This window comes from Poecile atricapillus, chromosome W (assembly GCF_030490865.1).
Source record: "Poecile atricapillus isolate bPoeAtr1 chromosome W, bPoeAtr1.hap1, whole genome shotgun sequence".
In the NCBI taxonomy this organism is placed as follows: Eukaryota; Metazoa; Chordata; class Aves; order Passeriformes; family Paridae; genus Poecile; species Poecile atricapillus.
The window spans coordinates 12,361,011-12,387,734 of NC_081288.1; the positions used below are offsets into that span (position 1 = coordinate 12,361,011).

General features: G+C 38.9%; 1 protein-coding gene across 2 annotated transcripts in view; it reads right to left on the bottom strand.

Moving 5' to 3' along the window:
* Positions 1 to 26,411, bottom strand: part of LOC131592025 (tyrosine-protein phosphatase non-receptor type 12-like) — a 69,825-nt gene extending 43,414 nt beyond the window's left edge. For both annotated transcript variants that reach the window (XM_058863263.1, XM_058863262.1), the window contains exon 1: positions 26,074 to 26,411. In XM_058863263.1, coding sequence (XP_058719246.1) covers positions 26,074 to 26,172 — 99 coding nt within the window. In that variant the 5' untranslated portion in view covers positions 26,173 to 26,411. The remainder of the gene's footprint in view (positions 1 to 26,073) is intronic.
* Between the last annotated feature and the right edge of the window lie 313 nt (positions 26,412 to 26,724).

Genomic DNA, 26,724 nt, shown 5'->3' on the forward strand with positions numbered 1-26,724 from the left:
TCCCTGATATTTTCTCAGGAAAGTGGTGAATTCATGTTACTGCACTAACTGGAGATTTCTATCCCATAGAGACGTATCAGCCAATGAAGACAACGCTGGTGTATCCTCATGTAGAGAAGGCAAAATGATAATACTGCAAACAGCCTGTTAGGGGTACATCCTACTTTCTTCAGTATTGCATTAAAATCAGAATCAGGTGAAAAACTCAAACCAGCAACTTACTCTCCAAAATTATGTACTGTCAGAGTAAGATCAACATTTCCAATCTTTCCAAACCTATAATTTCCCTAAGAAAAGCATTAGAATCAGGCACATCTCCCACACTGCTAATAACTAAAGATACCTTTATGCAGACACTATCAAAATGTGGCCTGACTGCCTCAAAAGTCTCCTTTCCTTTCCCTCATTCCTAAAACTATTTTTATACTATCTGCATGTTAATCATAGTCTAAACTAGCAGTACTATCAATTACAGGTAATTTATGTTCAGCATTATAGTTAAGCCTACTGCCAGTTTTACGAGGCTGGAGAAGACTAAGCAGATCTGCAGTTTGGCAACAAGCAAGGAAATCATCAAGCAAAGCAGAACATTAAATTATTAAAGCATAATTTGGTTTTAGCTAGTAGGTTACTAATGTATGTTCTGAGATAGTTTAGAAACTCCTGCAGCACACTGTCCTAGTTTAGTTAATATGCATTATTAACTAAATATATTTATTAATATATAAATATATATATATATATATATTAATATATAATATATTTAGTTAATATGTAGCATAAACCAGGCAATTGGGGATACCAGTATCGTAAAGTCACCCCAGGACACACACTCATTAAGAATTGGGATTATAACTTCCCATCTCTGAAACTGTTTCCTGGTCAGTTATTGCAGTGACTACTGTGAGAACATTAGGAGATGTGAAAACATGCTGGACAATGAAACAGTAACAGTCTTTACAGACTATGAGTGAAGAACAAGAAAATTTCTATTAGTACAAAAGTACTCAATTAGAAAGTTGACTGCTTCGGACTCAAGTCTAGGAAGCACCTTGGAAAGGTTAGAAAAGGTTAACATTAGCACACTACAAATAGCAGGCTTCTTAAGAGAGTTAGAGCAATTACAGAACAATTGTTGATAATTCAAAACAGAAATAAGCCTCGAAATCTTTTCAACAAGATGACTTTCTGTCTTCACAATATAAACCCAAACAGCATATGGAAGCAAAGCAGTTAGAGTAACAAAGAAATAAAACTCAAACCAGGGAACCCCCTTGTTTAAAATAATGATTTCCAAGTTACTGGATTCATAACTTTTCTCTTATTCCTTCAGTATTAGGCTTTATGCATAGCATAAAGCACAGGTATATTAAAAGCATCACATTTAATCTTTATTTAAAACACAAAATGGTTATAGGTCTAGCTAAACCTCTTTTCAAGAGCCACTCTGAGTTATCCAGAAGAGGTGACCACACTACAGTCCACTATCTTGACAGTCTATCCCAGACTCTGCCTCTGAAGTAAATCAAATTTTGGCATCCTGGATGTAACACTATCAATGCAACATTTGAGTGAAAACTTCTACAGACCATGTTCTTCACCCAAAATAGAGATGAAGTAGATACTTGTCCCCATGTCCATTACACACACCAGATTTACTTCAAAACACAGCACCTCTGATGTAACACGAACAGATACCAAAGCAACGATGTCCCAGGACCTTGGAAACAAGAAGAAAGTATCTCAAGGTGAGTTTAGACCTTTTCCACAAAAAAACACCCCGAAGGCAAGAGTTTTATCCCAGGTCAACCAGGCAGCTAACCGGAACACAAGTGATATTTTTTCATGGCCACAGGAGGGGCTGAACCAGTCACTACTTGTGACAGCTTTGTGGCTCTTCAGCTTCAGTGCTTGTGTCTCAACCAACATAACATCCTGAAACACTCAAAAGCACCCTGTGATAAGCATTCACAGGAAAACCTGCATAGCAAATACACGAGGTACAATTCATACCAACAAACAGCAAGAGGATCTAAATAAGTACTAGCCTCTACCCTTGAAGAATATTGAGGTTTTTTAACCATATCAACTCTCATTGAAATATTTCATCATCTATCACCACTTATTACTCCTCAGTCTTTACCATTCCCTTGCCTGCGACTTCATAGTATGTGGCATGAAGCATTAAGATCCATGGAGAATGTATCTTGGTTTTGTTTCTGCTCAGCATGAAAGAAAAGGGGGGGGAACCAACCCAAATTCTCCTCCCTCTTCCTTCACAAGATGCAAAACCCTTCCTCTTTTCCCACGCCTTGGAACACATTTCCTTGAGGTCAGTGTTTGTTTTCCAAGCAATTCATACAAGGTGGAAAAAAAAAAAAAAAAAGCACCATGACTGAAACAGGAAAAACTGAGCTTTCACTCCAATAGAAGTAAACTAGAATTTCCTACCTGCTAGTCTCCTGCAACCAAAGCTGCCATAAATAGAGGCACAGGAGAATAGTCTTAGAGCCTTATTAAAACTTTATTTTAGCCTTTTCAAAAATCTGCACACACTCTCACACTCCCTGAACAATGGTCTGTCATAGCTGTTATGTCCTGCCCTCCCAAAAGGGTTTCAACAGCCATGTCTTGCCGATTCATCTGCAACACAGATCCTGTCCTGCAAGACCTTCACTGAGAATGACTTCAAGCTGAAAAGCTGGAGCCTAACAACTGCTCTGGGCAAAAAGCAGAGCTGTTTGTGCAGTCAAGAAACACTGTAATTGCCATCTAGTTTTGAGCCCGAATTACCTTACTGAAACATCTTTAGAGCTCAGAGCTGCTGTTCCTTTCAGTGACATCCTTCGGCAATTAGTTGAATTGCTATTCAATAACACATATTTAGTGCTTAATATACAATTCCAATAAAAAAAATGCCAATTTTATCTTTCACTAGAAGTCTTTTTTTTTTTTATGCAAGCTTGAACATTGTATAGAAACACAGTATCTTTAGAGACTTTCAGCAGTTTAGATCCCCCACAATTCAGCAGGTAAAACTATGATACTGATAATATAGTTATGCCAGCTTATGACTGGCAAGTAAAACCCCCACTATTTAGTAAATAAAAATAAGAAAACTTTTGACAAAGACTGAATCAGTACTTCCATGCAGCAACGCATACACAGGGAATATATAAGGGATTGTAAAAAATAAAAATAAGATAGAAAATAGAAAATACATTTCTACTATCTGGAGAAAACACGCTTACAACTATTTTCACCCTTTCTTTGAGGCTGTGTTTGGAAGCCAAGGAATGTGCTAGTTATAAAGAGGCCATTTATGATAGAGTTCAATAGCATTTTAAGAGCTAGAAAGAAGTCACAAACTTGTACTAAGATTTCAACTGTAATAACCCTAGCTAATAACCAGCACAATATTTACAGAGAGACAAAAGAATTCTGTGTTGTAATCACTTATATTTGCAGTATCTGTCAATTTTTGCTGAACAAATTTGTCCCAAACAATTCAGAATCACACACCTTCCAAGCATAATTCAGGTTTCAGAAAGAGACAGGACAGGTTACCCAATGACCAACAAAATTCTCATGATTCTGGCAGAAAGAATATATAGCAGAAACCTATAAAGCAATTATTGAAATTAAACCAAAGCAGTAATGGCTTGTACAAAAACAATAAACTCAGACAACTAGTTATTTCTATTAATTACTTCACATTATTTCTCTCCATTAAATTTCTTGCTTTAATGGCTGAACATTCAAGTAGAACTGCTAAATGTTCAAATGCTTGAACAATATGAACTTTGCCAATTAATTAGTTTCTCCTGAATTCAAGAAAAGGTCCTTAAATCTTCTCCATTCATGCTATATTGTATGCAATTGTCTCCTAGAAAAGGAACACAGGCATCTACATAGTATTACCATTAAGAGTACATATCATAGTATTAATGTAGTGATACCACTCAAGCAGAATGTTTCTTACTTGCCTCATACTTTGTTCAATAAGCATTTCAAGAAAAGGAAAAGGCTGTGGTGCTTCTCCACCATAACTATTTATTGTTTGACATACCATTATCAATTTGAATTCCACAGTAACACAAATCCCAGGTACTCTCAAGGCCATGCCAATCCAAAAGTTGCTACAAAGGAAACAGTTGTCTCTTTGGCAAGCCTGTATCTTGACAAGATACAAAGACAAGAATACTACAGTGACGTTACTAGAAAGTAAATGAAAATACTGTTTTAAACAGTTTGAGGTTTAACTTTTTAAAATCAGGAACATTTTGGAGGAAACTTTTAATTCTGAAGACTCACAAAAGCTTGTACCTAAAGTGTCAAGTTAAAGATGCTCATTGTACATCCTCTTAAAACCAGTGTTGAAAAACTCTAACACTACACTCCTCATGCCGCTACAATAAAGCTGTTACATAAACTTTATTCTGTACCTCAAAACCACTGTTAAAATTTTAAATTATTTTCCAAATAGTTGTAGGATGCCTTTTTTACATTTATAATGCAATCATTTCTGTAATTTTTGTATTTTGAAGAGCAAAGAAAAAATTACCTCATATGAAGTATATGCTCAATCATCTAAAGGTTTTCAAGTACTCCACAACTTCAATCTGCTACACAACTAATCTGCAAAATACAGTCCTTCTACAGTGACAAATTTCAACAAACAGAAAGGTCCTCAAGTCAATTGGTAGAATGAATCTGGTTCATAAAAGGGCCTTGTCAATCAAGCTGCTGATAAATTTAAAACAAACCTCAGCTGCCACTGCTTTAAAAAGATTAATATTTACAATCCAGAATGTACAAGTTGATAGTTTGTTTGGTAAACAATAGCACAGGGTTTTTATCTGATACACAAACAACTTCATTCAACACCTCCGGCTTCTGGATGACAGATTTACTTCCAGGTATTTCAGAAACGCACGGGAACACCTTCAGATCCCACCTCAAGATCTTTATCTATATTTCTCATCTATGTGGAATATGTGACTCCACTTCCTTTCTTGGAAAAGGAAACTGTTCCAATCTAAGCTTCAAATAAGTATTTGATAGAGTGCCAATTCAAAAGAAGAGTATGTGAATTTCTACAGGAATTCAGTCGAGACTAGTCTCTTTGTTTTTAAAAGGAAAAATTAAAAAAAAAAAAAATCATCTGACTGAAAGGATTTCACAAGCAGAATTTCTCAAAAAAACTTCCCAGACCAAGCAGGCATTTTCCTTCATGACCTTTCCAGCAAAGCAGTGCACACTAAAACATTTGACCACAAACCTGAAGACAGTAAGAGATGAAGATGGGTATACAACAGTAATGAAGAGAACCAACTTTCAAGATATAAGAAAAAAGAATAAACATCAAAAATGCTAAATAAAGTGGTAGGCTAGAAGTTATAATGAAGGAAACACAAATAAATGTATGTCACAAATAACTACATGGCAACACAGGAGTTACAGAAGTGACCACGGGAAAAAAGACACAAAATAATTACTGATACTCTGTATTCAGTAGTTAGTCCAGCCTGCTGGTAATCTACAGATGAAACAATGTAAATTCTCAACAGACAACAGGACACAGAAAAAAAATAGTTTTCCTGCTTGATTAACATAACAGGTTAGTTAAAGCTGTGATTTTTCTGGTTTGATGGACTATGTTTTTAATTTTCTTTCTGGTCTGAAATTAGTGAAACTAATTCAACTTGAAATTAATGAAATTTTTCCCTTAGAACAGAAGCATTCAAATTCTACTATTGCTTGCATTGCCTAAATGCACACAAAAAGTGTTGACAGCTTTTACATTTGCTTCCTGGTATTTCATATAAAACATGAATTCTTTTTTATGGCAATGGTTTTGGCTGTAATAGTCTGGTTTTATTTGGGGATACTTTCTCAGTAACCAAAGAATGCTAGCAAATATTAGCATCTTTCAGGAAAATAAAAAAAAAAAAAAGCCAATGTTTACTCTGGACAAGGAAGCAATATTTTCCTTTTAAAAACAGTCCCTGAACATTTAAGCCTAACACCCTCATCCTAAGCAATGTCAGTCTATACTTTCTATGACTCTTGTACCATTAAAGGGGCCTGAAAGGCTATTCTTTGATTTTAAGTCCTAATTTAAGTTCCTTGAAATTGTCTCAACATTTACAAAGTTATCAGATGGTCAACAAATCCAAACCCACCCAGAACATTATTGTTTAATGAGTATTACAGCAGAATAGTTTAAACACTTGAGAGATCAAACAGTAATCTGCAGCAATACTTAAGCATGGCATCTCCTGCTGTCAAGTTTTAGGCAGTGTTTATTGTCTCTGATAAAGAAATGAGGATTTTATTATTTCAGAAACAAAGTGTCTATTTTTGTCTTTAAAGAAATATGAACATTTTGATGAATGTTTTCAGAAAGTTTGATTTCTAAGCACTGTTCTCTGCTTAGGAACATTCCTGGAAAATCCATGCTTTTGTTAGAGCTTCTCCTGCTACTTGGTTCCCAGTTAAACATGCCCAGGACAAGCTGCAAGGCAGCAATTAGGCAATTATTAGGCTTCAATTTTCATAGAAAGAACAGGCACAGATCTGAAGGCAACTTCGAGGCACTGTCTGTCTTGGAGGTGAGAAGCTGGAACACCTGCTGAGAATTGAGGTTGTTCATCCTGGACAAGGCTCCAAGGAGACCTTAGAGCAGCCAATAGAGATGGAGAGAGACTTTTTCCAAGGGCATGTAGCCAGAGGACACAGGCAACGAAAGAGGCAGGTTTAGCTAAGATATTAGGAAGAAACGCTTCACTATGAGGGTGGTGAGACACCGCAACAGGTTGCTCATAAAAGCTGTGGGTGCCTCATTCTTGGAAGTATTCAGGGTCAGGCTGTGTGGGATTTTGAGCAAGATGTCCCTTCCCAGAGCAGAGCCATTGGAATTAGATGATCTTTAAGGTCTTTTCCAATCCAGATCACTCGATTTTATGATCTGCTTCTTCCTGTGCTCCACAGGTAACTCACGTTCCTCACAGGCTGGGAGGACAACTGCCAATGCCCTAACTTGAATAATTTTATTACAAACAATCGAGACTCATATGCGAGTGACTTGAAGGAACAAAAAAAAAACCTTAAAACACAACAACAAAACATAGCTACTTTGACTGCACAGACTTCCCTCAAACTCCAGAAGATACATAAAAATTGACTGGGATTTTTCTTTTTTTCTTTTTTCCTAACAACCCCAAGGATCTAAGAGATAGAAAAATTAGGTAAAAGTTTAGAAGAAAGATGGCCACTAAGCAGCAGGTCTCTTGCCCTGTGTCAGTGGAACCCATCCACTAGGTGTCAGTGTCTTCTTGGGCAGTGGATTCTAATGGAAATAGGGCAGCTGGCAGTCCTTGGTTCTCAGGCCAACCGTACAGAAGGAAATTCTTATAAAGCATCTCTGGGCCACAAATGAAACAAGTGTGCCTAAAAGACACAGAACAAATATAGCCCTAGACACAAAGCTCAGCCAATAGAGGTGAGAACCTCATGACTAAGAATTCTTTCGTGAAACATGACTGATATTTTTCAGGATGCTGAACACAAGTATTAAAAAAACCTGAAAGATAAAGGTATTTCTGTTTCCCTCTTCCTGAAATACCCCAAAACACCAAGCAATGTTTTTGGACAAAAAAAACCCCACCAACAACCAAACCACGAGAATGGGTTCTACCTCTACTAAAATATAAGTCAGGCTTAAAGAGACTTAGAAGCAATAATGTAAATTATTACAGCACAGTGTGAAATCCGCTGTGATAGGCATGAAACACCACACCCTAAATAAAGGGCAGAGCCAAAGTCAAAGTTCAGGCACATTAAGTGGCTGCTGTCAGAAAAAAGAGCCAGATCTTTCTACTCACCTGCATTACATTTAGAATATTAAGGCAAACAAAGTTTTGAATGGAATATTTCAGTTGCAAGAGACCTAAAATTAACACCTAGTCCAGCTTCCTGACCTCTTCAAGGATAAAATCTAAATTTAAGTATAAAAGGAGAATACTGATATAAAAGGAATCTTAAACTTAACTACAAGACCACACTTGCAAACTAATGGCAACTCTACAAATTATGTTGAGCTGATGGGCAAGGGCATGCCAGAGGGGAAGCAGCATCATGAATTAGACAAGAAAATAGACAAACAAGGAAGGTGTGAAAAAGCAAGCCAAGTTTTTATGTCACATTTTAATGCACACAGGATTGTAAGAAACCTATACAATCAAGGAAATGATCACTGTATTGGTAGCACACACAAGAAACCTTTTGATTCTTGTCAAGATTGGGAAGGCTATGAAGTTGAAAAAAAAATTATTCAATAATTCAGAGGGTTATGAAGTACAGACTTCTTTCTTTTTGAAGATATTGGATCAGTCTGCCAGAGAATCTTTTAATCCCCCAGCAAGAAAAACACCTTGAAGCCAATTTGAACAAGCACAGGACCTGGCTAAAGACACATCCTCAAGCACCACTTATAGTTACTGCATACTTACATCTGCTATTCTTGTCAGACAGGAAAAGGCTAAAAAAAAAAAAATAAATTTCACCACAACTCTTTCTCTTAGAAATAGGCACTTAAAAAAAATTAAAAAAAAAAAAAATTGGGGGAAATTATACAGAACTAAAAAAGTAAAACACTTGCAATCAGTCCAGGGCCTGTTGAAATATGCCAGGTAGCAGTGCCTGCCAATGTCCTGACCAGGGATGGGTTCTGGTGTCCTGTGCTCATCACCCTGCTGCTACACACAGCCTGAGCTTCTACTCAGAATCTGCCATTGAAAAAGACTGGGAGGATGGCTCCATTTCATTCCTGACATTCTCACAGTATCCTACAGTCACAATAAAGTATTAGACTAGTTACACATTTAATTTGACACATTACACTGTTATAATACTCTGAAGAACCTGAAAAGTATCATATGATCCTAAAATTTATCTCCTTATCTTCCTCCTGCATTACTAATATATCTATTGAACTATTTACACCAGACTGCATTGCACTGCCTGGAAAGGATTAAAAAAAAAAAAAAATCTTATTCACATTATTATTTTCTTCCAACCACAACTGCAGTTATGATCACTTGAACTAGTGATTTTTTTTTATAACCAAGTTATTTTTAAGGGACTGTCTATCTTATACTCAGATCCCATTTACCCATGCAAGTCTAAGACAGTTTTACCCTTTTGCTCTTATGCTGAAATTCAGAGAAATCTCAAGAAAATTGCCCTCAATACAGAAATAACTCCAGGTTTTATTTCCCATGTGCATATATGCCCTACAATAACACTGTACTTGCTGGTCCATCTCTTTCCAAGATGATTGTTTTGATAATTTTAATGAACAAGTAGTTCTTGAGAACAGCAAAAAAGGCAACAAGGGGAACATCCTGGCCAAATTCCAACTCTTCAGCATTTCCTGTAAGCATTATTTAGATCATCTCTTCATCCACCTTGCTAACACTATTGGTTGGTCACATCCAGTGATCTGTAGATTCACCTACTCATCTTCTTCCCAATTATGAATATACCTATTGTACCATGTGTAGCAGATTAACAGCACTAAAAAAACCCACACACCTCCCCTCAAAAACCTCTGAAAATGTTTATAGCATTTTGAGACTCTTTCCAGGCAGCATAAGAAAATCACATTCATATTATTCTATTGTACCAACTACCACAACTATTAATACGCAACTAATTTACCATGTTCAAGTAGCAAACCTTTCACCTCAGCACCCAATTAAACTTTACAAAGCAATACTTCTTTCATGGCTTATTGATTCTGACTTCATTATTATTAATTATGTACCCAAATGTTTAGATACCACCCAAAGCCAGTAAACTACAAATGCTGAAGGGTTAGTAAGACTGAATGGAAATCACAGGTTTCTCATTTTAAGAAATCCTCAAAAAAAGGAAAAAGGAGCTGCAGTAGATTCTGGGCTTTTCTACCTTGTAGAAAATGGCAAGCTACCACCTTGGATACAATTCTAAAGCATACTTCAGATTTTAAAGAAGATTCCCTCTAGCTGAAACCATGAATGTATAAATCACTATTTATCTGCTTCTTTCCATCATATATTGCAGAAGCTAACAAATGGAATACAGGAAAGACAGGTTTTGATCTACATGACTATAAGATCAAGACAGAGGGGCTTCTTTGTTTATACTTTGTGATTCTTTAAGTTTGGTATGAGCCATGCTTCATTAATGCAAGTCTGCTCAGCTTCTGGTACAATGAACTAACAGAAGGACAGTTTCATTCCCACCCTACAGACAAGGGTCAGCTGCTTTGTTTTTCCTGTATAGGCAATAGTTATCATCAATGACAACACCTTATTATATATTGAGATTTTCTCTAACTGTTCCTAAACTAAAGTTTTAACAATATTTCACCTCTTAGCTTTTTACTCCAATTCTATAGCTTTAATCTTATTTCCTAAACCACTCATCTCTTTTATTGTCATTCCTGCCTCACCTTAGAGCAAACGCTGCCTGTACAGGAACTTGCTAGGGACACTGACTGCAGCCCACACTTGCCCATCTAGGGACAGCAAAGCTGTTCAGCACTCAGTCAAGTGTCCTCCTCTTTTCTCTGCTTACACCTGCGTTTTAAAATAATTCTGAGCTGTGGTCAAATTCACCTTCTAATTCTGAAAAACAAGAACCTATTTCAGCAAACCCACAGAATTAACATGACTTGGTGAGACACTGTCAGTGGACGCTCTGGAAGAGTGGCAGTCACCGGATTGGCATCACAAAGCCCCACTGCCTGAAGAGACTAGAGTCAGGCCTTGTTTGAATGTAAAATATTGGTGACAGCTCCTGGCACAAGCAGAACTTCTTCCACATTTTTACTGGCTCTTTCAACTCAGTACATTGCTAAACATACATTACTCATGGAGAGAGCAGCAGGCTGCCAACCTGCACATAAATAAGCCATGAACACCTTTCCTGCTTTAGGTGTTCATACTAAAATGCAATGTCATCTCCACAAACTCCTCATTTTGAACAGCTTCCTCCTAATCTTTACTCTTCTCTGCTGTCTTCTCCATCAAAATGTTGCTTTACCTCCCTCAAGAAACATACACATCATAGCATTTTACTGAGCATTGAACTTACATTTCCATTATTTAAAAGCGTAATTAGGTGTCATTTCTCCAATTTTAAATCTCCAAATTTGTGAAACTGCTAGTGACAGCTCTTCAGAATGACAAAGTAGATAAAATACAGGAAATGAGGAAAGTTGCATTACCAAAGTTATTTCCTCCAATCTATCAAAGCCACTCTTGGGACAAGTAAGATAAGGAAGAATGGAATTTAAAATTTCAGAAATATAGCAAATACTAAACCAAAGCAGGAGTTTCTTTTTAATACAAAAACACCCTCCATCCAACCCCCCAAAAAACCCAAAAACACAAGCAAAAAAACTCCACAAAATGAGCAACTGGGAAAAATGAGGCTACATAGCACTAAACAGCTTAAAAGGAACAAGTAGCACTGCTGCTTACAGCAATTAAAACTATGTGACTTACTCTTCTGTGTTGAAACAGATGTACCTTTAGTCAGAAAAAAACCCACCAAACTTCTAAATTCCTACAGATGTTGAGGAGTGCCTATTGCAGTGTTTCTAGCTAGAAAATAGGCTATAGATATTGCATGAAATTTGGACTGGGGAGAAACAATAACCCTTTCCAAATAACAGAACTCCCAACACTGCTAGGAGAATTATTTAAGCACAATTAAATAGGACACAAAGTTTTTCAATCTTATTTTCCCTTAATGGAAGTGGCAGCATCCCAAACCAAATCCATACCTTTAAAAGACCTCAGTTAATTTTCAACACTTCAGTTAAATTCAATCTCAACCTCTGTATCTGCCGCTGCAGTTTGACTTTAAAGAACAGTAGCATTTTTCCAAAGCAATGCCCTCTTTAATCCTTCTATTATGACTTCCCTTAAAGGCTACCTTCTCCTCCTTCCCAGTTTCTAGCATTGTGCATCAGTATTCCACTGGGCAACCAGAGCAGCTATTAATGCTAATAAGCCTAGACAGGAATAAACGTTTGTTCTAAAGAGACAGTAACTGCATGACAAGTAATAGGATGAGACATACAGGATTGCTAAGTCCTGGCTTTAAAATGCAAAATACAGAAACACATACTCTACAGCCAAAGCAAATTAATTCACAGGCGCAGTGAAGTATCACAAAGTCTTATCAGGATGCAAGTGCTTCTTATAGATGCATTATGGTGAACAGTACAGGATGTGAGAACACTCAAGTACATCACTTACTAGAAGATTGCATCCCGGCCCCAGTGCAAGCCTCACTGCTATTCCCTCTGAAAACTGACTGCATCCCTTGTAGCTGTCAGGACTCAATATTTATTTCTGAATATTCAAATTAGGCTTTGGACTCCATGAATGTCTGTAATAACCAAGCTTAGAAAACAGCTCAACACTACAGTGGCTCTTCTGAGGAAAGGGATCTATAAGAAATATTACCTGATCCAATACAAACCCTGAAATATTATTCCTGGTGAAATGAACAAACCACAGAAGTAAAATCCATAAAGATATCCATAAAAATTCATAAAGAAAATTCATAAAGATTCTTACAAAGACCATTTAAACCAGTCTGGTTAAATCTCATTGTCCATAGTAATTAAAAACCCAGTGACTATCAGAGCCAGGTAACATTTATAAATGTAACTTTCTCTTTATGAGGATAACAAGGTCAATACAATGTGCAGCTAAGCACTCTGTTCTGAATTTAAAACCAAGACCCAAATAGACCAGCCAGTTCTACTTTGACCATTAAATTAAGAAAAAAAGCCAAAACCCCCACACATATACTTTCTTACAATCCAACAACTGATCATGCAATACTCAGACAGCTTTAAAGGGTACCAAACTATAGATAATAATTTACCTTCAGTTCATCAAATCCATGACAACTGTAAAAAAGCTAATGCTTGTTCTGAATTGCTTCTAGTCTAGAAGTGAGGCAAAGTTGAAGAAGCATATGAAACTTATTCACATGGTTTTCCACTCATCATGCAACAGCTTCTGTCATCCAAAACCAGTGAAAATTAAAGGTTTTTAAAAAAGAAAGAAATAATTTCAGCAGCTCAGGGATAAGGCAGCACAAACAGAAATTTAAAAAAAATAGTAAAATCCAATCACAACATAAAGAGAGGAGCAGAATTGAAACATTCAAGACAGATCAGAGTTGATAAGGGTCAAAAACACATGTTGCAATTTGCATAAGATCTGACAGAAGTACTATGCCCAGTGGAAAACTACACACTTCATAGGATGATTCAACAACCAGCTGACATAAATACAGAACTCCTGAAGGATATCTTGTTTATATAATGTCCAGAAGCTAGATCCAATAAGCTAAAGACAAGTCAAAGACAAGAGTATGAATACAAGAGGAAGCTGACATGAGCAAGCATTTCTGTCTTTTCTTCCACAAAAATCCTTCCCCATACAAACAAAACAAACCAAAACACTCTTCCTCCACCCCTCCGTCTTTCCCAGGCTCTACATCCTCCTCGCAAGCAGAGCAGGGAGATGGGCAATGGGAGTGACAGTCAGTTCATCACACGCTTTTCTTCTGCCACTGCTCAGGGAGAGACGTTCCCCAGCTCCAGCATGTGGTCCCTACCACAGGAGACAGTTCTCCAGAAACTTCTCCACTGTGAGCCCTTCCCACAGGCTACAGTTCATGAGCTGTTCCAATGTGGGTCACATTTCCATGTGGTGCAGCCCTTCAGGAACAGAGTGCTCCAATGTGACTCCCACAGGGTCACAAGTATTACTAGGAAACCTGGTCCAGCATAGGCCTCTCCCTGTCAGGAGTCTGTTCCAGGGTGGGCTTCCCACAGGGTCACAAGCCCTCTTTCATGCATCCACCTGCTCCAGGGTGGAGTCCTCCAGGGGTTGCAGGTGGATCTCTGTTCCCCCATGGACCTCCCTGGGCTGCAGAGGCACAGCTGCCTCTCCAGGGGCTGCAGGGGAATCTGCTCTGGCACCTGGAGCACCTCCTGCCCATCCTTCTGCACTGACCTGGGTGCCTGCAGGGCTGTTTCTCTCAGATATTCTCACTCTGCTCTTCTTTGGCTGCAATTACTTCTGCGCAATAATTTTTTTGGGTTTTCATCTTAAATATGTTATCCCAGAGGCACTACCACCATCACGGATGGGTACAACCTTGGCCAGCAATGGGTCCCTCTTGGAGCCACTGGCATTGGCTCTGTTGGATGTGGGGAAAGCCTCTGGTGGCTTCTCAAAGAAGCCACTCCTGTAGCCCCCACCCGCTACCAAAATCAGGCCATGCAAAACTAATAGAGCCACATTCCCATAAGAACAACATTCCACCCTCTCAGTTGTCACCAATAAACACCAGATTCCAGTACCACACTAAAAATAATCTGTTAGCAGGGGAAGGAGGGGAAAAAAAACCCAAGATAATAAGTAAATATTGTCTGCTTTGTTATCATTTATCTTATTCAGGTGTTCCATGCAAACTCTTTCATTTGTGCTATCAGTATGCAATTTGGGAAACTCCTGACTTCAGCATCAAGTTCTGGGGGGTGTTAAAGTGGTAAGTAATACAACAGCTCAATAGAAAATAAACCACATGGCACTCACAGAATAGAAGAAACTAACTTTTGCATTTATTTACAAAAGTCAATTCCAGTGCCTCCCTGACATCAAGATCCTCTACTTAGTGAAAAATCATGGTGATTTTTAGTTCGAAAGGTACTGTCTCTAGAAATAAATAAGTTCTTAACCTACTTATATCCCTTCACTGAATTCCCTTGTTATTTCATTGCTGCTTTTCTCACTTCTAAACATATAAATACACATACAACATATACTCATATACATTTAATATATCTGGAAGCTACGTTTCCCCATAAGAGCTAAAGACATCATCATTGAGATTTTTTATATCCACATACTTTCATGGATGATCATATCATCTCACTGTACCAGACAGGGAATATTTTTTCTGTGAATACAGGAAGGGAAGCCCATTATGTATGCTGTAAGGCTGGAGAAACAGGATGCTGGCTTCATTTTCACACAATCACCAACTTAAACAGTGCTAATGCATTTAAACTGCCATGCCAGAAAGACATGTTGCCATAGCTTTGCACCAAAAGTACTACAGTGTTTAATCATGTGTGAGGTACCAAATAAAAGCTCACATTCAGGCTATCCCATATTAAAATTAGTTATGGAATTAGCTAGCATTTTAGAAAGAAATATTCTTCCCCTTAGGAAATTTATGGCAACAGCTTGCTGACTTTGGGATACACGCATTTTTTTCAGTGTTACTGATCTCACACTTTAAATAATTTATCAACAGACTATAGACTTCTGTAATTTATAAAGAATACATCTAGGCTTCTCTGCCACCATTTCACCCACTCTTTTCAGAACAACAAAAATAGGAAGTTGACATCTCAGACAATTTGGAGGTTGCATTTTCACCACAAAAGTGAAAAGAAATGAGAGCTGGTATTTCATCAGCTTAGTCAAAATATTAAGAAAATAGATTGCACCAGCTAAAGAAGTGACTGTAGTAATGTTACTACAGAATGTCAGGGCAATTTCCCCAGCAGTTCTGTGGAATAGCTTCTGGAAAAGTTTCTCTGTTTATAAGGAAAATATAAAAGGTTGTGATAGGCTTAACCTGCAGCTTAATAACAACTTATTTCAGAGCATTCACTTTGAAAAGCAGACTCATATTTAAGTGCCTGTGTAGTGCTTAATGCACTTCTGTAGCAAATAGCTATTAAAGGAAATAATATATTTCTCCTTTTTGGGCCTAGTCTTCATGAAGTAGAAATAACAGAAAAATAAAGCATCTATAAAATATCCTATTTCTTTACTCAAGTAAATTCCTTGAGTGTGTGCCTGTAGTACCTTCCAAGTCCTTTCTACCTGCTTAAAATAATTTTTCTCCATTAACATTTACATATAGTTCCCTATATGTACATTAACATCACAGTTCTGTTTATGCACCCCAAAGAAAATGAGTTAAAATTAATTTTACAGTCTGATTTGGTCATAATAAAAATCCACAGTTTTGTAACCACTTAAACTACTAAACTACTAAATTGAAATCTTAGAAGTAACTGTTGAATACTTAGAGCTAACTGGGGACATTCACAGTATCCAAGAGATTATGTCCTTCCTTTAGCAGTTTGTGCAAAGGGGTGCTGGCCTATAGGCAATTCATAATTAATTCAACTTTGCAGGAATTCTCAGTTTCTTGAAGCAGTTCAACTAACCTACATATGCCCTTCCCTCCAGAACAGTGTTTCATTTTCCAGTGTTATTTTGAGCTAAATGTTTCCTCTGAGTATTCCTACTGGACAACTGTATTCATTTCAATTAACTATTACCTATTTGCTAAAATTATCAGAATATACATGAGGGAGTAAGTAATAACAAAAGCATTACAGTTGTAATCCTGCTTCCCATGCATGAAGGTAAAGATTCAAGTAGAAAATAAAGGAAGAATTAAGACTTATTTTCTACATGTGTAAAGACAGTAAAAAAAGAGCTGTGCACTGCAAATATGCCGGACACAATACATTTACCACTGAGACATCTCCATGATTAATTTTACTCACTCACAAAGCAGCCAGTCATTAACTTCCAACCCAGCCTATCCACAGTCTAAGAGCAGTGCACTAATCCTATCACTCCTTCTTCTCTGTCTGTTCTGCTTTTCATATTAATTGATCTCTCAGTTTTATGCAGTGAAACAACTGGATAAACATATCCAACAAGAACATTTGTCTAAGTAGGAAGCTATACCCAAGTACCACATGTGCTACCCACACACTTGAGGAAAAAATGACACTGTTCCATCACAGGGTTATGCATTACAGAGTCAAATACAGTCAAATAAGAAGTGAAACATTTAGGACAGAGTAGAACACTATTCAGGCTTCTCAAGAGCAGTGCAGTTCCCACAGCAATCAGTCATTTAAACAGGATGCATAATCTACACTGACAAGTCCTCTGAACACTTGGACAGGAAACCCATGAAACATCCTTTCAGTTTAGAAACGAGTTGTTCAAAGACAGCTGTGTCCTCCAAGAACTACCAGGAGAATAAAAATAATGCCATACTATCAAAATGGAAGACAAAATTTTTTTAAAAATGTAATCAGCAATGGAAAACACAAAAATTCTGAAACAGACCCCTGAGACTCTCAATTGTGACACGTAGCTGGAAATCATGCTAGTAAGTACAGGAAAAATGTGCATGAACCAGAACCTAGAACTAGTCTAGCTCAGCACAAGAAACCAATACCTCATCCATGAAATTGACCTTAAAGCCAATAAGAGAGATAGCGAGGACAGCAGAGGTGCTGACTGCCCAACCTTAATAAAAGCAGAAACATAAGACATCATTCATGTACCACATTCCTTTCAGACTCTCTTTGATTGCATTAGCTGCCCAAAGGAACAAGCTTTGGCCCCTTGTTTCCACTGCAGCCCAGCTGCACAGATAGAAGATGGTCATTTGCCTCTCCATTTGCCCAAAAACCCCACTCTCCCACTAATCCACATAGAAGCTGTTCTTCCTGTGATCACAAAGAGTACAAAACATCTATGTTTTCAGAAGAAAAACAAAAAGCAGATGTCATCCACACGAGGCAGCAAGAGTGACAAGACAGCAGGACAAATGCAGCAAGCTGTAAAATTGTTCAAGAGGCCACCACTGTACTCTCACCTTCGAAAAACAAACCCAGCTACACCTTACAAGACTGCATAAAAAGGAAGTTAATGTAAAAAAGTTTGTTTAAAAATGACAAGTTCAGTGTCATCACAAATGAAAGAAATTAAAGTAGTACATAGTTTCTTTAAAGCAATATGGTTTTAACAAAGCTAACTTCCCCGTAGAAACTGATGCTTTCCAACCCATGACTTTAGACACCAAGAATTATAGTAAAGAACAGGCAATTAAAACTAAGAAATTTCAAAAATGTTTAGGAATCAAGGTCTGGTCTCCAACATGTAAAACATGAAGCATATAGCCCTTCTGCCAAAAAGGAAGGAAGTTATATGGATACCCTTAACAACAGTGTTAAGATTTCTCCAAATCATGAGGTATGCCATGAGGTGCAAGGCCAACATTACCATTTGTTCCTCCTGAAAAATTCTTTAATCTGCAAAATCCATACACAACCCTTTATTCCATGAGAACAGTAGACTTACACACTGCTGTCTTTGGAAAATGAGCAATTTAAAAATTAAAAATAGAACAATCCAACCAATCCATACAGCACATAAAATTTTCAGTCTACTCATGTAGTTGCCCTTGGCACATTCCTAACACTAGGCAATTCAATTCTTTCTGCAGAACTAAGGGAGCTCAGAAGTAAAATGAATATAGAAAATTAAATGTCAGAAGCATTACGGTGGGATTTCCATCAAAACTAATGATGCTTCCTTCCAGGAATCTGAATGACTGAATGAAACATGTTTCTTTATTTGCTTTTGTTCCTAGTGACATGTGTATCCCGTGAAGCAACATCATTCATAGCTTCAGTGGTCTAGTAATATTTTCCCCCATTGAAGTAACTGCCTTGCTACTTTTTAGAGCTGATAATTCAATTCTTCAAGGTTTTTCTTTCACAAGACACTTCCATTAGGACAATATTGCCTTTAACTCTTCCCATAAATTAACACCAATAAAATTGCCTTTTAAAGAAATTAAAAGTATTGGCTTGTAGGAGGACAGGAGCAAAAATCAGGTCACCTGAACTAGGTCATCCATTTATACCTCTATTTATCTGGTACTTTTTGGGAAACATTCTTCTCTACTTGATCTTTTTAGCTGTGTAAGAATTTTTTCATTCTAAAGCTGATGACAAAAGAGTAGCTAGAACAAGGCCCTCAGGGACACCAGCAGTAACTTTCCTATGCAAACCTCAGTGACTGAAACATCCTGACACAAGTATTCAGAGACACTTTAAAACAACAGTTTCCAACCCAGAATGGCAGCCCTAAAGCCTGACAGACCTGACTGTGCTCTTCTGCTCTTACAACTCTTTCCTTACCTTGCTGCACTCTCAGCCTCCCTAGTAAAGCTACTGGCTTTGCACTCATATTGTCTCACCAATACTGGGTCTGAACACAGTCTGCTTTCTTGAAGACACAGAGGGACTCCAGACACAGCTCCAACAATACAGCCGCTCTCTGGGGCTCCAGGTTCCAGATCCAAAACTCCACAGCCATACCAGAGTGCTCTCCTTTCATAAACACATTCTGATTGCTCAAATTTGAACAAGCAATTCACGGGTTTATATTAGCAAGTTATTTTGCCAGATGAAGCAGGAAAACAAAGAGCTTAATCTCTCTGCAACATTCATATGCTAGTTAAAAGAAATAGAAATGCATATCCTTGGTTCATTTATGGCAAACACACACAGCTGAGTTATCCAAGCCTGTGCTGGCCACAGCAATTGTGGAGTAAAAGAGCTTGAGGAAAACACCAGGATGCAAACACTTCACTTCCTAATGGCACAAAGAGCTCCTGCTCTACCTAATTCACTTGTGCTTTACTCAGTTCCTTATCTGACCTTTAACACTGATGCCTCTCCCTAACTGAAGGCTGTTTTATAAGGCCAAGAAAAAATAAACATCATCTACCATCTGATTTCACTTCTAGAAATGCATACCCAAGGTATTCCTAGTTTCACGTTTTCCCAGCATTACTATTTTGCATTACTATGTTCCCTATGTCAAAAAGTCCTTTGTACTAAGTATACTATAGTCAAACTGTAGCTGTGCACAATGGAAAACCCACAAATCTTAAATAGTAACAATGAAGAAGATAAAACATAATTTCTGTTTATTACAAACCAATGCCTTTAAGAGATGAATATAGAAGCCTCAGACTTTTGTTGCACTCATGATCTGAATATCTGCTCAACCTTCCCCTGCTTGCAGAGCTGATAACTTATATTTAGCTATAAAAGCATCAAGGAAAAACAGTCTGAACCTACTGCAATTTTAAAGTAAATTACATGCAATCCAAATCAAAAAATTCATACTATAGATCAGTGACATATATGCAGAGTAAGACACAGACATAGAACTATACACAAATACATAAGCCTCTACATGGAGCTACAGAACTGTAGATTAGAGTATAAGGTTGATGAATTATGGTAACATGAGACACATCCATATATAGGTATCTAATGATATGTATCTATCTATATACACATATAACTAAATACAGCAAAAGTTGCTGTAGAATTGAGGTAAGAATAAAAACAAAGGATGTATTTGACATACTATTTAAATTATTTGGAGTGTATGTGGTATGCCATGAGGTGCAAGGCCAACATTACCATTTGTTCCTCCTGAAAAATTCTTTAATCTGCAAAATCCATACACAACCCTTTATTCCATGAGAACAGTAGACTTACACACTGCTGTCTTTGGAAAATGAGCAAACAGAACTTATTACCACACAAGATATTTGACACAACCCAGAGCATTGCCTAACTGATTTGGTTTAGTTTCGTGTGCTGAAAGAACAGCAATTTTAGGCAGAGCCTGCAAGTTCTTATACCCCAGGGTCACTACAGCAGCTTTGTGGTTGTATTCAACTGCCTCTATGAAAATTCAGAATGGCATCTTTGAAGCAACAGAAACAGCACCCATTTCCTTAGAAGGGGACAAAGAAGCTGAATATTTAAACTGAATGATTGTTCATGTAAAATTGTATTTTCATATAACACTGAATAAACAGTATTTCACAAAATTTCAGAAGCCTCTAAAATTTGGGTTTACTGAAATGACTATTCAGTCACATTGCTCCAACCAGATCTGGTCCATGTAAAAGAAGCTTTATGAATGGCCTAGATGACTATAACCTACACAATGAACTAATGTGCTGGGGTGTGCCCCCCACATAGAAATTAACAGCATCTAGCTGAAATACAATTAATGGAAACAAAACTTTAAAAATACATTTGCATGCAAATTTAAGCATAACATGAAAGGTGACTACTAACAGATCCAATACTTAACCCTGAAATGATAAAAATGCACAAGGCATATCTAAAGTGACAGCTGCCTATGACCTATTAACTCATTGCTATGAGCAGAGTTTCTTATAACTGATCAGCTGTACAACGCACTTACGGGTCATTTTCTCCAAGGCAATTACTCCTTCTGTCACACTTTAGGGAAAATAAGTGCTCCAAACAGTTGAGGTTTTTTCAAAAGAACCCAATTTACAAGAATTCCATGCAAACCTCTGTTAACACAAATTAAATCTTGGATTTGAAGTTTCAAGAAACAGTTGACCATCTAATTGATTCTACCAAAGCCTTTTTTCCAGTTTAACCTTTGCAGATACAAATAGTATCTCTTGAAAAGCATGCATTTTATAACACATGACAAAGCATTAGTGTTTCTAACCATCTATTACAAGCATGAAACTCATTAAATAGATACTAGAAAACATTGCTTCCAAAAATGTCTATTCAGTGGGACCTAAAAAAAAAAAGCAGAGACAGTAAAAAAAGATAAATGTTTTATAAGTTTCCAGATTATATGCCTGCCTTATAAATTTGAAAGATATCTTCACAGACGCTCAAGAGGGGCACTAATAGTATTTGAATCAGAAAGGCTTATGCAAATGCACATTAATACACAGACAAGCTCTTAAGAGGGGCATTTCTGAAGTGCTACAGTTGAATAGGTATTTCCGGTATCCCTAATGCTGTTCCAGAACCAGAACAAAAGCTATGTCATGACTGGCATCTGTATGTGGACTTTCACTATGTATCTTAGTAATTTTAATCAGTGATTTAGTATAGTGTAGATTTCATTCATTTTAAGCAACCTTTAAGCACTTTAGAAATTGTGCCTTTTCCGGAAAAAAACCCACCAACAAACAGTACAAAGACAAAAACCTCCAAAAACACACAAAGCAAGTTATCTAACATCTGGTGTAGCACTTCCTATGATCAGCTACATTTTATCCTTACGAGTCAAACACATTCATCTCCCATTTTTTTAAACAGCATTTTCACAAAACAATCAGTTCAAAGCGCTTAAATATGAAAATGTCAAGGCCAAAACCAATTAGAGGTAAAAAGCATAGAAACTAGTTCTTCACCTGTTCCAAACCATTCAAATTCCCTTTCGTAGTTCAGAAAACAGCACCTTGAGTACTTTACTGTTTCCAAACCTAAATGTTTCAGCTTAGACAGATTGAACAGAATACAAACACACAATATTCAGTTGGGTTAATTATCTGTGCCCCCTCGAATGAAAGGTATAAAGAGATCTGCGAGTAGGTGTAACATAGTTGTTTAAAAAAAAATTATTATTATTTAGACTGATGATTTAAGACAAGATCATTTTAACACCACTACCTCCAAACAGCAACTGAGGGTCCTCTACACAGTATCCATCACCAGAAAAAAAAAATTCTCAGCCACATACTGTGTTCTACGACATTAGATTAGCCAAATGTGTAACTCAAAAATGAAGCAAGACAGTCATATATCAGAAAACAACTGAAAAATCTGATTTTTGATGGTAAAGCTTCACACTAATCATATTTCAGTTCTCCTATAACAATAGCAACCCATATCAAACAAGGGAAATGAGAAGGTCAGAATGCAGTCATGACTATAACGTAAGAAAACAAAAATGTGTTAATTGTGGTAAATTAATTTTTTAAAAAAAAAATCAGCAAATAATATTTACCAAGGTCTTTCTAAATTCTAGAATAGTTGTTTTCCTCCATATGGAACTTTGACTTCTCACCCTTGTTAGAAGACACATGATGTAAGTAAGACACATGTTTGTTACAAAAAGATGAGAACCTAGACCATGCTGGTTGTATTCATACAGCATGAAACACCAAGAGGAAGCAATCTATACTTATTTCCTTCTACCCAAATAGCAATATCAGCAAAAGCCCAGGAAAAAGTATACTCCTGGATGTACTGCAACCATAGTAGCAAAATCCTAACCTATATTATTTTAGGAAAAAGCCCACTTGCCCCATATTCACACATACATGATTACTGGCAAGGCTCACAGACATGTCTGTCCAGTTTTCAAACTATCCACTTAATTTAATCCTACCCGTGCACACCCAGAGCACTGAAGTGATCTACTAATAAATCCTGCTTACTTCCTAGTGCAAATTAATTTAATACATTTGATTTCCAGTAACAAACTTGCTACTGGTGCCCAGATTTAGAATTTATCTTGTTTTCGGGGGGAGGTAGGGAGGCAGTGGTGGAGTGGGTAATAATCAACTTTCCACCTTCCAAGAGGAAGTTGTTTCCAGGTATGTCAATGGCATTATTAAATTGCAGTCTTAGTCATCTACTCTCTGGACTTTCAATAGCAATCAGCCACGCTTATCATCCTACCTATGTGCACACCTCTAGCTTCTCTACCCTCTCCTCCAGCACTCCTTGGCACCCAGCACGTACTTTTAGTTGATTCACTCAGACCTATATACAACTCTTTAAGCCTATTACTCAACACATTCAAAGGCAATAAAGACCTAAAGGTAAAGAATTGTTTTCATTTGCAGTCACCCACTATGCCATTCATATTTTGGATTCCATTTTGACTTGGAAATGAAGCAATGAGTAACAGCAATTCCTATTCCACAAATTTGCCGCTATTTAACAGCCACAGTGCACATCCTGCACTTAAATGAGAAAACACAACTTCCTCCCTTCTCACTCCTCAAAAAGTAGCTACTAATTCTTTAACTGAACAGAATACTGTAACTTATATCCCCTTTACCTCTCTTTCCTTCTTCCTTTTCAATCATTTCAAAGAACAACTATGGCTCTGTTAAGACAGCCAAATACACCCTAAAACACATACCCCAAAAATCCCAAAATACCTCAATACATTCATAGTGAAAAAAAATTTGAAAATCGGCAATTATGATTCTTGTCATCACACTAATCTATGTCTGCTTTACTAAATAAAGGTGAATATTAGAACTGAAGATCCTAATTTTTATGATCCTGGTTTTCCTTTAATTTCTGATACAAAAATCAAATATGAAAGTTTGAAATACAAAGTGTTAAGAGGACAAAAGAAATTTTCAACACAATTCTCCCTGAAACATTTAACACTCTTTCAGGTAATACATCTTTCTCCTGAAATGTCTTGCCCATTAGTTCCTATAATCGTATTTTCCCATTTTTACCCATATTCTCTTGTCTTACTGCTGCAGGAAAGCAATGGGAAAACTCACTGTCTATACCACTGAAAGCTACAGAAACATGCTGTCAAATAGAGAAATTGAAACAAAAGCTATTTTTCCACACAGAGGTGCCACTGCTTCAAAGAACAGATGATAAAAATATGTATTGTATATCATTTGACTACAACAAAGCTAAAATATCAGGATAATTATCAGATATGAAATGGTAGAGGTGGATTAGGAGATCTAGAACAAAGTACTTAACATAGAGATTATTAAAAATGTCCCGCATTTTGCACTAGTCTAGGCCAGCCGTTCTGTAAGGTATATATAATTTACATGAACAAGATGGACTCATCAGTACAAGACAAGATATAAATTCGGGTTAAATAGCAATTATATTATTAAAACTATAACTTCATGAAAAGCGTCTGTCAAATTCTGTAACCTCTAAGCTCTCATATGAAGATTTTAGAAAGGTCCTATCGCTCCAATGCCGTTCTTCATTTCACACGTTTCTCTCTTCCTTTCCCACACGCTCAGATGTTTCAGCAGCATAGTTTTAGTATTTGCAAAATCCTGCCCAAAGAGCGTGGCCGATTTCCCACGGGCTCCCTCCCCACCCTGGATGAACTCGTTACTTCCCAAAGTCCACTTCCTCTTCCACCCCTGGACCTGCCAGCGCTCCCAACGCCCCTCTCCGCCTTGCGCAACATCCGCGGCCTCCTCCCCACATTTCGGACAATCTCCGATGCGACACTTACATTGAGATTTATTTATTTTTTTTGTTCCCAGACCACTAGCACAGACTGACAGCTTAAAGGGCTAACGATGTGATTCTAATCCCAAAGAGCATAATGAAACGAGCTACAAAGGCAGATACGGAGGGCACTAACCCGCTCTCCTTCAGCTCTTCCGTGGGTCAAACTGCCTTTTGATAGTAAGTATTTAAATGATATTGAAAAGTGCCAGCAACATCTGCCCAATCAAAATTATTGTTCACATCTCAGACGAGCAGTTCAAAAGATAAAACTCCCGAGATATTTTAACAGCCTAATTAAGCAGCTAAAATAAACCAGGAAAATCACTAATTCTCCAACAGAATTCTTCCCCGAGCGCACACGTTAACCAAAGGCTGACGGTGAACTGATCTGGAAGGAAGAAAGGACGAGGGATACAGGCAGGGCTGTGATGGGGGATGGGAGATGTTAGCGAAGGGAAGATGAATATTCCTCCAAGGACTATCAATACATTTAACACATCTCCTCGGAAAGAAAGCTCAAGCAGGCACCTACAGGGGCAGATAAAAGGAGAAGGAGGGAAGGAGTGCCCGATTATCCCCAGTTGACATCGTAGACGGCACCCCTGCAGAAAAGGGGCTGCAAGGGCGAGGAAGCGCTCGCAGCCCCCCCACCCCGCCTGTCCTCTTTATGTGCTCAGGGAAGCAGCGGGGCGGGCGGACGAGGAGCCTCCCGGTTAATTTTGCAAGAACCGATGACCAGCACCTCGCCAGGAGCGGGGAAGGGCCGGGACCGCGGTGACAAACCTCCTGGGGCTGGGGGGCAGGAAGGAGACTGAATCCAGGCGGACACTCTCCCTCCCCCGCCGAGCTCCGAAGTGCTGGTGAGCACGGGGAGCCGGCCGAGCCCCGGGGCACACAATAACAAGTCACCCCCAGGGATGCGACGCCCGCCCGGCCCGACACCCCCTCGCTGGCGGGGGGATGGGGAAGGGGCTGCGGGTCACCCCCCCAGCCCGGGGGGAGGCAGGAGCCCCGCCCGCCCCGCCCGCGCCACCGCCCCTCACCATGAAGTCGCTGGCGAAGTTGTCCTCCCCATTGTGGTCCGTGTCCTTCATGGCCTGGACTCGCTTAATGAATTTCCTCAGGATCTCCTCCTGGCTCATCCTGCCCCGCCGGCCGCACTGCGGAGCGGGAGCCCCGGCCGCCCGCCCGCTCTCCGTCCGGAGCCCTCTCCGCCGCACGACCCGTCACCCGGCTGCCTGCCTTCCTTCCCTTCCCTGCCTCGCCTCTCCCCCGCCCGGGCCTGCCCGCGGCCTGCTGGCTCCGCTCTGGCTCCGCTCCCGCCCCGCTCACGGCCGCCCGGCCGCCCGCTCCATCCTCCCCTCCCTCCGCCCGACCCTCCCTGGAGCCGACACGGACACGACACGGCCCCTCCTCCTCCACCCCAGCGCACGCGCGGTGCCCGCCCCGCCCCGCCCCCTCCCCTGTGCCCCGCCCCGGCAGCGCTCTGAGCCCATTGGCTCCCCCGACCGCCGCCTCGCCCTATTGGCGGCCGCGCACGCCAATCAACGGCTCGCCGGGCTTCGAGAGAGCGTTCGCTGGGCTCCTCGCCTCGCCCCGCTCCGCCGTCCCCCCCCCCTCCCCCCGTTTCCCGTGGATGGGACCGCCCGAAGGGCGCCTCATGGAGCGCTGGAAGGGACCACTTGGCGCGCGGG